Raw genomic sequence first — 14,633 nt, 5'->3', positions numbered from 1 at the left:
GAAGCAGGCTCCATGCAGGGAGCCCGACATGGGACTCGATCCTGGGTCTCCAGGATCATGCCCTGGGCTGAAGGCCATGCTAAACCACTGAGCCACCCGGGCTGCCCCCCAAGCTTGCTTTAACTCCTGTGGAATACCTTTTTTATTAGGTCATGGAAGGTCTCATATTGCCCTTCCCAGAGTTGTGGGCATCACCTTGCCTGAGAGACCACGTTTTGGGTATAATACCTCATTAAATCCTCCTAACAGCCTTGTAATATAAGATGGTAAGATTCCTGTTTTATAGAGAAAGACTTTGAGTGGAAGAGAAGTGGCTGGTCTAAGAACAAAAAGTTGCTGGTTTTAGAGCTGGGACTTTGGGATTTGAGACACTTTCCATTATGGCAGGCTAACTCTTAGTTTACTGAGCAAAATGCCTTCAACTCATGACTGGTTCACCTTACTTTTGTTTCTCCTTTAATTATAATTACATACTTGATAAAAGTTTTTAGAACTAACAAATTTGAAGTACCTATTCGGGTAATTTAAGTTTTGATGTTAACCCTGATATTCTTTGAAAAATCTTAAGAATTTGATATATCTGGTAAATATTTTTCATATCAGTATTAAAAAAGTCTCATTGTTTATCACTCTTTCTTATACGTAGCAGTGACCAACTAATTTCTGAACATGAAGAAGAAATGAAACCTGAAAATTCTTCACAGAATCATGATCTAGGTACGATTTTTTAGAGTGAATTACTTATGGTGGTCCTAACATAGATGAAGTCAGAGTAAGGCAGTTTTGATAATGAAAAAGCAATGAAAACAAAACGAAACAAATCGGATGTGTAAATTGCATGGGTGTTTGGTTTCTTAATTTCTTTCTTAATAGTCTCGGATTCAGAATTTGAGAAGTTCTTTTTGGTAATTTAAAATATGAGGCAGTATTGTCTGAAAATAAATTCGTTATCTTAGTATTTTTTAGAATTTATTTCTTTATTCCTCAGAGACACAGAGAGAGAGGCAAAGAGAGAGGCAGAGGGAGAAGCAGGCTCCATACGGATGCCTGATGTAGGACTCAATCCCAGAACCTGGGATCACAACCTCAACCAGTGAGCCATCCAGGTGCCCTCATTAGTTATGAGACTTAAAATCCTATGCGATAGCTTTGTGTAAATAAGGAAAAAAGATTTTCAAGTTAGTATGTTTTATGTTTCCTCTATAAACATGTTATAAAAATTACTGGTTATACAAATGGTATTTTGACTTTTACAAGTGGATTTCATTTAGTAAATATTATTATAGCGTGATTTGTCTCATTATCCTTAAAACTGGAACTCTGCAATACCTTGCTGGTCCTTTACACAAATGGCAAACAATAAGAACTGCAAAACTTAGCTAGTGTGCAGAAAGACCAATGAGATTGCTTGATTTTTTAGGTGATGACCTATCCTACGGAAGCCTGTTGAGGAGCACAGGTTATTTTAGATGCTGTTGCATCAACACAATCTCACTATTCACTTCTCTTAAGTCAGAATGTGATATGTTGACTTCATTAGAACAATGTTCTCTCCTGTTTGTTGCATAATACTGTAGTTCTTTGGAAATAAGATACTCTGTTATTAGTCAAAAGATGATCATAATAAATATTCAAAAAGGGCAACTTGGGCTCAACAAATTATAATAAAAGCACAAAAATGTTCGCAGTCACAAAGATGTTACCGTTGCTCCCCAGAGGTGGCACCTAGTGTGTTGCATGGTCTGAAATGTAGGAAGAAACCTTTAACTTAGTGGATCTCTATCACAGAAATTCTTTAGGTTGGCTTTGGTTTTGCAAGTTATAGGAAGCAAAGATGGAATAGAGTTTTGGTCTTTCAAGGTGCTCATAATAGAATAGAGCTGTCTTTGTGTTGTGTTTTTTTTTTAAGATTTTAATTTATTTATTCATGAGAGACAGAGAGAGAGAGAGGCAGAGATATAGGCAGAGGGAGAAGCAGGCTCCAGGCAGGGAGCCCAACATGGGACTTGATCGGGGAAGTCGGGGATCAGAGCCTCAGCCAAAGGCAGACACTCAACCGCTGAGTCACCCAGGAGTCCCTGTCTCTTTTCCTGCTTGGCTAATTAGCAACAGCTTCAGGCATATTTTCACATGACAATATCCATGACCAGAAGAACTGTGTTTGTCTTTGTGTTTCTTTTATATAGGAAGAAAACTCAGCAGCTTGCAGTAAACTTCCCCTAACATTTTATAGGCTAGGTAACATGACTTGCTTGTTCCTAAACCAGTCACTGGTAAGTCAGGTACTGTGATTAGCTTAGAATAATCCTTTCTCCTTTTGCAGCTGGGGCGAGACCACATTCTTTGTGTATTGGGACACTAAATATCCAAATAAAGCTGTGGTTCTCCAGCAAGAATGAAGAATATGGAATGGCTGTTGGGGAGGGAGCCAGCAGGGATTGATAGGAGAATTTGAAATAGAAGAGTAATCAGATTAGATTTGAATTAGGGCCCTTTGGTTATGGCATAAAATGGGGATCACCAGGCTTTTCTTAAAAGGGCCAGATAGTGAATATTTTAGGCCCTGGGGTCTCACACTCTGCCATTGTCGTGTGAAAGTAGCCATAGCAATATGTATTGAAATAGATGTGACTGTGCTCCATTACAACTTTATTTACAGAACCAGATGGCAGGTTGGATTTGGCCTGTGGCCATAGTTTGCAGGCGTCTCGTGTGGAGGATAGATTGAAGAATACCAAGTTAAAGATACTGGAAGACAAAGGAAGCTTTTATTTCCTTAGCCAAGTATCAGTCCATTTTGAAATTTTCAGCCCTCTCTACTGAACAAGTCAGGAGGCTCAATTCAATCCATTTAAAATGTTGTTCTTGGGATCCCTGGGTGGCGCAGCGGTTTGGCGCCTGCCTTTGGCCCAGGGCGCGATCCTGGAGACCCGGGATCGAATCCCACGTCGGGCTCCCGGTGCATGGAGCCTGCTTCTCCCTCTGCCTCTCTCTCTCTCTCTCTCTCTCTCTCTGTGTGTGTGACTATCATAAATAAATAAAGAAAAAAATATTTTAAAAAAATAAAAAAAATAAAATGTTCTTTTTCTAGGCCTTATGTCTTTCTCTAGAAAAGGTTTTGAGAAGAGTTTATTTATTTATTTGAAAGATAGTACAAGCGAGGTGGAAGGACAGAGGGAGAGAGAAAAGCAGACTCCCTGAGGGTCTCCACCCAGGACCCCAAGATTGTGACCGGAGCCGAGCCGAACTTTGTGATGAGGCATTTCATCCTGAACTTAGCAGTCTCTACTGAGGAGCTGGAGAGGTTCTGTTGTGTTCCAGCTAAATATGTATAGTCTGTTTTAACTGCTCCTAGTAGTGGAAGTCCAGGAAAATCATGCTATTTAAGTTTGCCATTGTCACTTTATGATAATGATTCTGCTAATGATACCATTTCCTGTCCGTCTCATAGGGTTTGGTTTGGTTACAATAATGGTCATTAGAAACATCCACTTGTATGTACCACATCCTGATAACTAGAATTCTTTCTTGCATTGGTAAATATAGAGGAGAAAATGAGATTTCTTAATGCATTAACTGCCTACCAATAGTACAATTAATATCCACTGTAGTGTGGTTTCCAGGTGTGGTCCCAAAGGAATACTTTTGAACAAGTCATCATCTGTCTTACAGTTTTAATATTCTGTATTTTTCTATTGTTGACTTAAAATGTATTTTCCTGCTTTCTTTACTAGTGGCTAAGAAGTCTGAAGAAGTCTCTTTAAGCAGGTAGGACTTTTATGGATTTTTTTAAAATGATGTGTTAACCAAGGAAGTGGAGAGGAAAGGATTTGTTGAGTGTTGTCTTCTGGGCTAGACACTGTATTATGTGCTTAATACGTCTTACTTATTACTTATTAGTCATTGCAATAGTTTCACCAAGGAGCTGTGCTGTTATAGCCTACTTTTTATTAACTAGTCAGCTGTAGTTCAGGGAGATGGATAAACTGACCCAGGATTCCATAGTTAATGAGTAGCAGACCCATGATTTGAATGTTAGCCTGCGTGGCTCCCACATACATGTTTTGCCCCTCAGCAGCACTGGAATTAAGATACAGATCTTAGATCATCCCAGATTGTCAAATTTCATTACATGTTAACTCTGATTTGGAGTTTTCTTAAGAACCAGGCAAGTCCAAGCATTTTCCTAATATATTTGACACAACTAGTGATAGCTAGAGGTAATTATTGCAGTGGTAACTAGTTTCTTGTTTTTACTGTCAAAGATTTTGGAGTGGATCTCAGTTACCTATGGCCACAGTACCATAGCTTTTACATAAGCAAGCCCTAATCAGGCAAGCTCTTAGATATAGTGACGTCTGCTCTCCTTGAGATGAATGATTTTTCTGAAAGTGAAGGATATGTAATCTAGGTATAGACCATGTAACGTTAATTAAATTTATCATCTATTTAGAGGGTATTTCTAAACAGTTGTCTATTTACTGACTTCTCAGTCTAATTTTCCCTTTAGGCTGGCACCCTTGATAAGTTCTGTGAAGCTTTTTCTTTTTTTGTAGACTTTTTTGCTTTTCTCCATGTCCTTTCTATACTCTTTTCTTGATTTTTTTAAACTTTCTTCTCCAATTTTCTTGCTGTTTCTTCTATTCCATTACTTTTTATCATTTCTGCAGCTAAGGATTCTCCATTTTTCTAAAGACAAAATGAAAAGCAGATAGAATTTCAGGGTTTTAAAGAATCTTAGAGATGTGTTAATCAAAATACTCTCTGATGCTGTAACCCATGTTTAACATCCTTACCAAGTGGTTGTTGAAGTGGAGAATTTGAAACTGAAAAGGGATTAAAGTGACTTACTTGAATTTGATAACTGACAGAAATGAGATTTAAATTTAGATTTTTTCCCTTTTCTCTCATCTTTGATTTAATAATATAAAGATAGGGAGTGGGTCTAGTGTACATGAGACGGGAATTAGCAGGAGAGGGCATGTTTCAAGAAGAACCACACTGGGTTGAATAGGAAAAAGAGTTTTAGAAATGATGACAGAATATTGGAGTTTATGACAAGATAGACAAAGGTCAATTACACAAAGAAAGAACACAAGATATTGGTTGTTGTTTATAAAAGCATATTAAAATAGAGCGTTCAAAAAAAATAAAATAAAATAAAATAGAGCGTTCAAGAGAGTCCTGAGCAGCATTTCTTTTTGTTGGTTTATTTATTTATTTATTTATTTATTTATTTATTTTAATTTTTATTTATTTATGATAGTCACACACAGAGAGAGAGAGAGAGAGAGAGAGAGAGAGGCAGAGACACAGGCAGAGGGAGAAGCAGGCTCCATGCACCGGGAGCCCAACATGGGATTCGATCCCGGTCTCCAGGATCGCACCCTGGGCCAAAGGCAGACACTAAAGCGCTGCGCCACCCAGGGATCCCTCTTTTTGTTGGTTTAATTGAAGGAACTAGCATACTTCAGGGTTTCTTTTCCTTTAAAAAAAGATTTTATTTATTCATGAGACAGAGAGAGAGAGAGAGAGAGAGGCAGAGATACAAGCAGAGGGAGAAGCAGGCTCCATGCAGGGAGCCTGACTTGGGACTCAAACCTGGGTCTCCAGGATCATGCCCTGGGCTGAAGGTGGCACTAAACCGCTGGGCTATCCGGCTGCCCTACTTCAGAGTTTCTGTTGAGAAACATTAAAATCAGTTGAACCACTGGCAAGAGTATTTACAGCAAATAGGAATGGGACATCATCGACTTCTACCCCACCTTACAGAAGGCGGGTTAGATCCTTTCAAATAATGGGGGGAATGGAGATTCTGAACTATGTAAATGTATGGCCCAAGGTCACAGGGTCTTGTGATCGCTCCACCTCTTTTCGTAATTCTCTGATGCCCTTCCCATGTATGTGTAGGGTTTGGTGGGGTAGGACTAGCTGTCAGATCAATAACGGAGCTTCATTTGGGTAGTTGGTAAGGTGCCTACATTGAGATGACTGCATGGATGACTCAGACTCCATTTAGCTGGTTCTCCAGGAGCAGGAAATGGCTCCTATTCTTGGTCATTTGAGCCTTTCCTTGTTTTGGGAATCTGTGCCTTGGCAGGCTAAAGACTTAAACGTTGGAGAGTGCCACTGAGCCCTGCAGAGGAGTGATCCAGGAGTGGTAGCTCACAAAAAGAAAATATTAGGCAGTGTGTGGGTAAATAGAGGCACAGATATCAGGACTATTTTTATAGCAGTCTCTCTTCTTGGGTATCTGAGTGCCCTTGATGATTTTTAAGGTCTTGCTAGTTTATGTGGACGTAAATAAGGCAGGACTTGTGAAACTTGGATTTTATAATTTTTAATCTTTTAATCTCTTCGGGAATAGTATTCCAAGTAATAACATATAAATTTGTTCTTTAACATCTGTAGATAGTTCCTTTTCAAAATTTAAGTATAGTTGACACACCGTTATGTTGGTTTCATGTGTACAACATAGTGATTCAGCAGGTCTATGTTGTTACCCCATGCTTACCACAAGTGTAGCTACCATGTGTTACTGCATATTGCTCTTACAATTCTATTGACTATATTCCCTATGCTGTACTTTTATCCCTGTGACTTACTATACCTGGAATGCTGAACCTCCCACTTCCCTTCACCCATTTTTGTCTGTCCCCCACCCACTTCCCTTCTGGCAATACAGAATTCTCTGTACTTATGGGTCTGGTTCTGCTTTTTGGTTGTTTGTTCATTTGTTCTGCTTTTTTGATTCTACATATAAGTGAAATCATACAGTATTTGTCTATTTTGCTCTGACTTATTTCACTTGGCTTAATACCCTCCAGGTAATCCACATTGTTGCAAATGGTAAGGTTTCATTCTTTTTTATGGCTGAGTAATATTGCTCTGTGTGTGTGTGTGTGTGTGTGTGTGTTATACATCTGTTGATGGACATGGGTTACTTTCATATCTTGGCTGTTGTAAATAATGCTGCAGTAAACATTGGGGTACATATGTCTTTTCAAATTAGTGTTTTCTTTTTTGGGGGGTAAGTAAGTACCCAGTAGTGGATTACTGGATCATGTGGTATTTCTATTGGTACTTCTTCAAGGAAACTCCATTTTGTTTTTTACAGTGGCTGCCCCAATTTCTATCCTCATCACCAGCTCACGAGTATTCCTTAGTCTCTGCATCCTCACCAATATTTTTTAGTGTGTGTTTTTGATTCTAGCCATTCTGACAGGTGGAAGGTGATAATTCATGGTGGTTAACTTTTGTCCAGTTAGCTGTCAGACATTTCAGAGAATTCCTCACCTGTCACACTTAGTTATGGGAACTAAAACTGGGCCTTTACTGGGCATTTCACAGGTTAGGAGAGGTGAAAGCAAAATAGATAACTAAACCCTTTTTAAAAACAGAGGCCAAGGGGCGCCTGGCTGGCTCAGTCAGTTAAGCGACTGCCTTTGGCTTGGGTCATGATGTCAGGGTACTGGGATAGAGCCACATATAAGGCTCTCTGCTCAGCAGGGGCCCTGCTTTTTCCCCTCCCTCCACCTGCCTCTCTGCCTACTGTGCACACACACACACTCTCTCTCTCTCTCTCTCAAATAAATAAATAAATAAATAAATAAATAAATAAATAAATAAATAACATGTTAAAAAAATAACACAGAGGCCAAATTTTGAAAGACCTGTATTCTGAAAACATTGGTGAAAGCAATTGAGGATGACACAAAGACATGGAAAGAATTCCATCTCATAGATTGGAAGAGCACCTATTGTTAAACTGTGTATAGGACCCAAAGCAATCTACAAATTTAATGCAATGCCTACTAAAATCCATCGACATGTTTCACAGAACTAGAGCAAACAACACTAAATTTATATGGAACCACTGAAGACCTCAAATAGCCAAAGCAATATTGGAAAAAGAAAAACATAACTGGAGATATCTCTATGCTAGATTTCAAGTTATATTACAAAGCTGTAGTAATCAAAACGGCATAGTATTGGCATTAAATGGATACAAATATCAGTAGAATAGTATAGAAAATCCAGAAATAAACTATAATGATATGGCTAATTAATCTTTGACAAAGCAAGAAAGAATATCCAATGGTTTGAAAAGGCAGTCTCCTTCAATAAATGATGCTAGGAAAACTGAATGGGTATATAAAAGATTGAAACAGGACCACTTTCTTTCACCATTTACAAAAATAAATTCAAAATGGTTTAAAGATATAAATATATCACATGAAACCATTTTATCCTTGAAGAGAGCACAGGCAATGATCTCTCTGGTATTAGCTGTAGCCAGGTTTTTCTTTTTTTATGTCTCCTGAGGCAAGAGCAATAAAAGCAAAATAAACTGTTGGGGCTACATCAAAATCAAAAGCTTTTGCAGTGAAGGAATCAATCCACAAAACTAAAAGGCAACCTTACAGAATGGGAGAAGACATTTGCATATGACATATCTGATAAAGGTTAGTGTAAGAATCTAAAGAACTGATACATCTCAACACCCAAAACACAATCCAGGTCAAGAATGATCAGAATATATCAGACATTTTTCCAAAGAAGATGTCCAGTTGGCCAACAGATATATAAAAAGATGATCAGCATCACACGTCATCAGGGAAATGCAAATCAAAACTACAATGAGATAGCGCTGCACACCTGTCAGAATGGCTAAAATCAAAACCACAAGAAACAAGTGTAGTTGAGGATGTGGAGAAAAAGGAACCCTGTTGCACTTTTGGTGGAAGTGCAAACTGGGACAGCCACCATGGGAAACCGTATGGCGGTTCCTCAAAAAGTTAAAAACAAAACTAACAATCCAAGAGTTGCACTCCTGCGTATTTACCCAGATATGACAAACACACCAATTCAAAGGGATACATGCACTCATGTTTTTACTACAGCATTATTTGCAATCATCAGCCTAAGTGTGCATGTTGATGGATTAGTGAATAAAAAGTGGTGTGTGTATATATATATATATCTATATATATACACACACACACATATATATACACACACACACACACACACACAATGGAATATTGTTCAGCCATTGAAAAGAATGACATCTTGTCATTTGCATGGTGAGAGCTAGAGCGTATTACGCTAAGCAGTGTAAGTCAGAGAAAGACAAATATGATTTCACTCCTAAGTAACATGTAAGAAACAAAATAAAAATGAGCGAAGGAGACAGAAAAGACAGATTTACCAAGAAGAAGACTGCTATAGAGAACAAACTGATGGTTACCAGGGGGGATGTTGGTAGGGGAATGGGTGAAATAGGAGATGGGAATTAAGGAATGCACTAGTCATGATGAGCACTGGGTGATGTATGGAATTACCAAATCATTATATTGTATATATGAAACTAATGTAACACTGTATGTTAAGGATACTAGAATTAAAAATAAAAGCTTAACCAAAACGAGGCTAAATTTTCGTATGTCAAGAAACTTCATTAATAAACAACTGACTTTGACTCGATTTTTCTTTTTAAAGAAATGAACTTGTCTTTGTTTTCTATTTTTGCTGTAAAGTCGTACCTGCAAAGCTGATACTGATGATTCAAGGCCTTCAAAACATGAGGACTTAAGTTCTGGTACCAAGGTAAAGTACTCTCTTGTAAAATTAATTTTCCTGCTCTGAGTTGAGTGTTGTGTATTATTTACTCTTAAAATATAAAGTGGCTTGCCTCTTGTCATTTTATGTTTTTTTAACTTTTTTTTTATTGGAGTTCAATTTGCCAACATTTAGCATAACACCCAATGCTCATCCTGCCAAGTGACCCCCTCAGTGCCCATCACCCAGTCACCACAACCCCCCCCACCTCCCTTTCCACTACCCCTTATTCATTTCCCAGAGTTAGGTGTCTCTCATATTCTGTCACTCTCACTGATATTTTCACTCATTTTTTCTCCTCTCCCTATGTTCCCTTTCACCAATTCTTATATTCCCCAAATGAATGAGAACATATAATGTTTGTCCTTCTCAAATTGACTTATTTTGCTCAGCATAATACCCTCCAGTTCCATCCACGTCAAAGCAAATGGTGGGTGTTTGTCATTTCTAATGGCTGAGTAATATTCCATGGTATACATAGACCACATCTTCTTTATCCATTCATCTTTCGATGGGCACCGAGGCTCCTTCCACAGTTTGGCTATTGTGGACATTGCTGCTATAAATATTGGGGTGCAGGTGTCCTGCATTTCACTGCATCTGTAGCTTTGGGTAAATCCTCAGAAGTGCAATTGCTGGGTCATAGGGCAGTTCTATTGTTAACTCTTTGAGGAAACTCCACACAGTTTTCCAGGGTGGCTGTACCCGTTCAGATTGCTAACAACAGTGTGAGAGGGTTCCCCTTTCTCCACATCCTCTCCAACATTTGTTGTTTCCTGCCTTGTTAATTTTGCCCATTCTCACTGGTGGAAGATGATACCTCATTCTGGTTTTGATTTATATTTCCCTGATGGCCAGTGATCCAGAGTATTTTCTCATATGCTTGTTGGCCATGTCTGTGTCTTCCTCTGTGAAATTTCTGTCCATGTCTTTTGCCCAAAGCATGATTGGATTGTTTGTTTCTTTGCTGTTGAGTTTACTAAGTTCTTTATAGATCTTGGATACTAGCCCTTTATCTGATAGGTCATTTGCAAATAACTTCTTCCATTCTGTAGGGTGCCTTTTAGTTTTCTTGACTGTTTCTTTTGTTATGCAGAAGCTTCTTACCTTGATGAAGTCCCAATAATTCATTTTTGCTTTGGTTTTGCTTCCCTTCAGGGATGTATCTTGCAAGAAGTTGCCATGGCCAAGTTCAAAAAGGGTGTTGCCTGTGTTCTCCTCTAGGATTCTGATGGATTCCTGTCTCACATTTAGATCTTTCATCCATTTTGAGTTTATCTTTGTGTATGGTGTAAAAAAGTGGTCCAGTTTCATTCTTCTGCATGTGGCTATCCAATTTTCCCAGCACCATTTATTGAAGAGACTGTCTTTTTTCCAGTAGATAGTCTTTCCTGCTTTGTTGAATATTAGTTGACCATAAAGTTGAGAGTCCACTTGCGGATTCTGCATTCTGTTTCCATTGATCTATGTGTCTGTTTTGTGCCAGTACCACACTGTCTTGATGACCACAGCTTTGTAGTACATCCTGAAATCTGGCATTGTGATGCCCCCAGCTATGGTTTTCTTTTTTAATATTCCCCTAGCTATTTGGGGTCTTTTCTGATTTCACACAAATCTTAAGATGATTTGTTCCAACTCTCTGAAGAAGGTCCATAGTATGTTGATAGGGATTGCATTAAATGTGTAAATTGCCCTGGGTAGCATTGAAATTTTTCCAATCTGTGAGCATGGCATATTTTTCCATCTCTTTGGGTCTTCCTCAATTTCCTTCTGAAGTGTTCTGTAGTTTTGAGGGTGGAGACACTTTACCTCTTTGGTTATGTATATTCCTAGGTATCTTATGCTTTTGGGTGCAATTGTAATTGGGATTGACTCCTTCATTTCTCTTTCTTCAGTCTCATTGTTTGTGTATAGAAATGCACCTGATTTCTGGGCATTGATTTTGTATCCTGCCACAATGCCGAATTGCTGTATGATTTCTAGCAATCTTGGGGTGGAGTCTTTTGGGTTTTCTTTTTCTTTCTTTTTTTTAAGATTTTATTTATTCATTTATTTATGAGATACAGTGAGAGAGAGAGTCAGAGACACAGGCAGAGGGAGAAGCAGGCTCCACACAGGGAGCCGGACGCGGGACTCGATCCCGGGTCCCCAGGACCAGGCGCTGGGCCGAAGGAAGTGCTAAACCGCTGAGCCACCCAGGCTGCCCTCTTTTGGGTTTTCTATGCACAGTATCATGTCATCTGCAAAGAGGGAGAGTTTGACTTCCTCTTTGCCACTTTGAATGCCTTTTGTTTCTTTTTGTTGCCTGATTGCTGAGGCTAGGACTTCTGGTACTATGTTGAATAGCAGTGGTGAGAGTGGACATCCCTGTCTTGTTCCTGATCTTAGGGTTAAGGCTCCCAGTGTTTCCCCATTGAGAACGATATTTGCTGTGGGCTTTTCGTAGATGGCTTTTAAGATGCTGAGGAATGTTCCCTCTATCCCTACACCCTGAAGAGTTTTGATCAGGAATGGATGCTGTATTTTGTCAAATGCTTTCTCTGCATCTATTGGGAGGATCATGTGGTTCTTGTTTTTTTTCTCTTGCTGATATGATGAATCACATTGATTGCTTTACAAGTGTTGAAGCAGCCTTGCATCCCGGGGATAAATCCCACTGGGTCATGGTGAATCATCTTCTTAATGTATTGTCGGATCCTGTTGGCTAGTATCTTGTTGAGAATTTTTGCGTCCGTGTTCATCAAGGTATTGGTCTATAATTCTCCTTTTTGGTGGGGTCTGTGTCTGGTTTTGCAATTAAGGTGATGCTGGCCTCATAGAACGACTTTGGAAGTACTCCATCCCTTTCTATCTTTCATAACAGCTTTAGTGGAATAGGTATGGTTTGTTCTTTAAACGTTTGATAGAATTCCCCTGGGAAGCCATCTGGCCCCGGACTTTTGTGTCTTGGTAGGTTTTTGATGACTGCTTCAGTTTTGTCCCTGGTTATTGGCCTGTTCAGGTTTTCTATGTCTTCCTGTTGCAGTTTTGTAGTTTGTGGTTTTCCAGGAATGCACCCATTTCTTCTCGATTGCCTAATTTATTGGCGTAAAGCTGCTCATACTAAGTTTTCAAAATCGTTTGTATTTCCTTGGTGTTGGTGGTGATCCCTCCTCTCTCGTTCATGATTTTATTTTATTTTATTTTATTTTATTTTATTTTATTTTATTTTATTTTATTATTATTTTTTTTAATTTTTATTTATTTATGATAGTCACAGAGAGAGAGAGAGAGAGAGAGACAGAGAGACAGAGAGAGAGAGAGGGGCAGAGACACAGGCAGTGGGAGAAGCAGGCTCCATGCACCGGGAGCCCGACGTGGGATTCTATCCCGGGTCTCCAGGATCGTGCCCTGGGCCAAAGGCAGGTGCCAATCTGCTGCGCCACCCAGGGATCCCCTCGTTCATGATTTTATTAGTTTGGGTCTTCTCTCTCTTCTTTTTAATAAGTTTGGCTAATAATTTATCTGTCTTATTAATTAATTCTTTCAAAGAACCAACTCCTGATTTTGTTGATCTGTTCCCCAGTTCTTCTGGTCTCTATCTCATTGAGTTCTGCTCGAATATTTATTTATTGTCTTCTGCTGGGTGAAGGTTTCAGTTGCTGTTCCTTCTCCAGCTCCTTTAGGTGCAAGGTTAGCTTTTGCTTTGAGTTCTTTCCAGTTTGGGGACGGATGCTGGTCTTGCGATGTATTCCCCCCTCAGGACTGCTTTTGCTGTATCCCAAAGATTTTGAACGATTGTATCTTCATTCTCATAAGTTTCCAGGAATCTTTTTAATTCTTCTCTAATTTCCTGGTTGACCCTTTAATCGTTTAGAAGGATGGTCGTTAACCTCCACGTGTTTGAAATCCTTCCATATTTCTTCTTTTAGTGGTTTAGTTCTAGTTTCAAAGCATTATGGTCTGAAAATATATAGGGGGCAATCTATTATATAAATGTTACATTTATATATTAAACAGAGGCGGCTGTTCATTGTATATTCCTAACTATACATACATACATACACACACACACACACATACACACACATATAGTGTGGCCTGTGGAAAAATGGTTGTTAGTATTATTAATAATTAATAATTAATTAGTATTAACTAATAAGTTAATACTAACCTAACCATTTTTTCCACAGGCCTTTTTTAACTTACATTTTTCCCTGCCTTAAGATCATGCTTGATTGGTCACGTCTTATGTTTTTCTTTTTTTCTTCTTCTTCCTGCATTTTTTAAAGGTTTTATTTATTCATGACAGACACACACACACACACACACACACACACACGCACACACACACAGAGAGAGGCAGAGACACAGGCAGAGGGAGAAGCAGGCTCCATACAGGGAGCCTGACATGGGACTCGATCCTGGGGCTCCAGGATCTCGCCCTGGGCGGAATGCAGACACTCAACCACTGAACCACCATGGCTGTCCCCCCTGCATTTTTTTGTACATGACTTTCCCGTACCCTACGTTTTCCTTACATGGGGGAAAAAAAAACAAAACACGTTTCTTTAGTGTCTGTTCTTTCAGTCCATCTCTTTCTATGTTTATTGTCAATATTTTTGATTATGCCTTTCTGTTGTCTGTGTGTGTCTGTGGTTTTCATTCCTGAATCATTACCTCACAAGCCTTATTATTTTTCTCACATTCCTGGAAGGAGCTGATGTTAGATAATCATTTGTCCTTAGCATTTTGACAAACAAAAGCAACTTAAACTGTTTGTAATGCCAACTTGCCCAAATAAATACTACTAGAAACTAAATTTTAATATTTTCTCTTATAAGAGATCGTCATGCAATTATAAATCATTCAAACACATTTGAAAAATTTTAAATATAATAAAATAATTAATTTTTAAAAATATTGTATTCATTTATTCATGAGAGAGTCAGAGACAGAGGCAGAGGGAGGAGAAGCAGGCTCCATGTAGGGAGCCTGATGTGGGACTCTGGGATCACACCCTGAGCCGAAGG

At 38.9% G+C, this 14,633-nt stretch overlaps 1 protein-coding gene across 1 annotated transcript in view; it reads left to right on the top strand.

Moving 5' to 3' along the window:
- Positions 1 to 14,633, top strand: part of LOC144313292 (ankyrin repeat domain-containing protein 26-like) — a 134,875-nt gene that overhangs the window by 16,219 nt on the left and 104,023 nt on the right. The window contains 3 exon segments of the mRNA XM_077896430.1: positions 647 to 717; positions 3,735 to 3,768; positions 9,540 to 9,609. Coding sequence (XP_077752556.1) covers positions 647 to 717; positions 3,735 to 3,768; positions 9,540 to 9,609 — 175 coding nt within the window.

Source organism: Canis aureus, chromosome 5 (assembly GCF_053574225.1).
Source record: "Canis aureus isolate CA01 chromosome 5, VMU_Caureus_v.1.0, whole genome shotgun sequence".
Taxonomy (NCBI): Eukaryota; Metazoa; Chordata; class Mammalia; order Carnivora; family Canidae; genus Canis; species Canis aureus.
The sequence above is the reverse complement of the archived record's forward strand: the minus strand, read 5'-3'. Positions and strand labels throughout refer to the sequence as shown.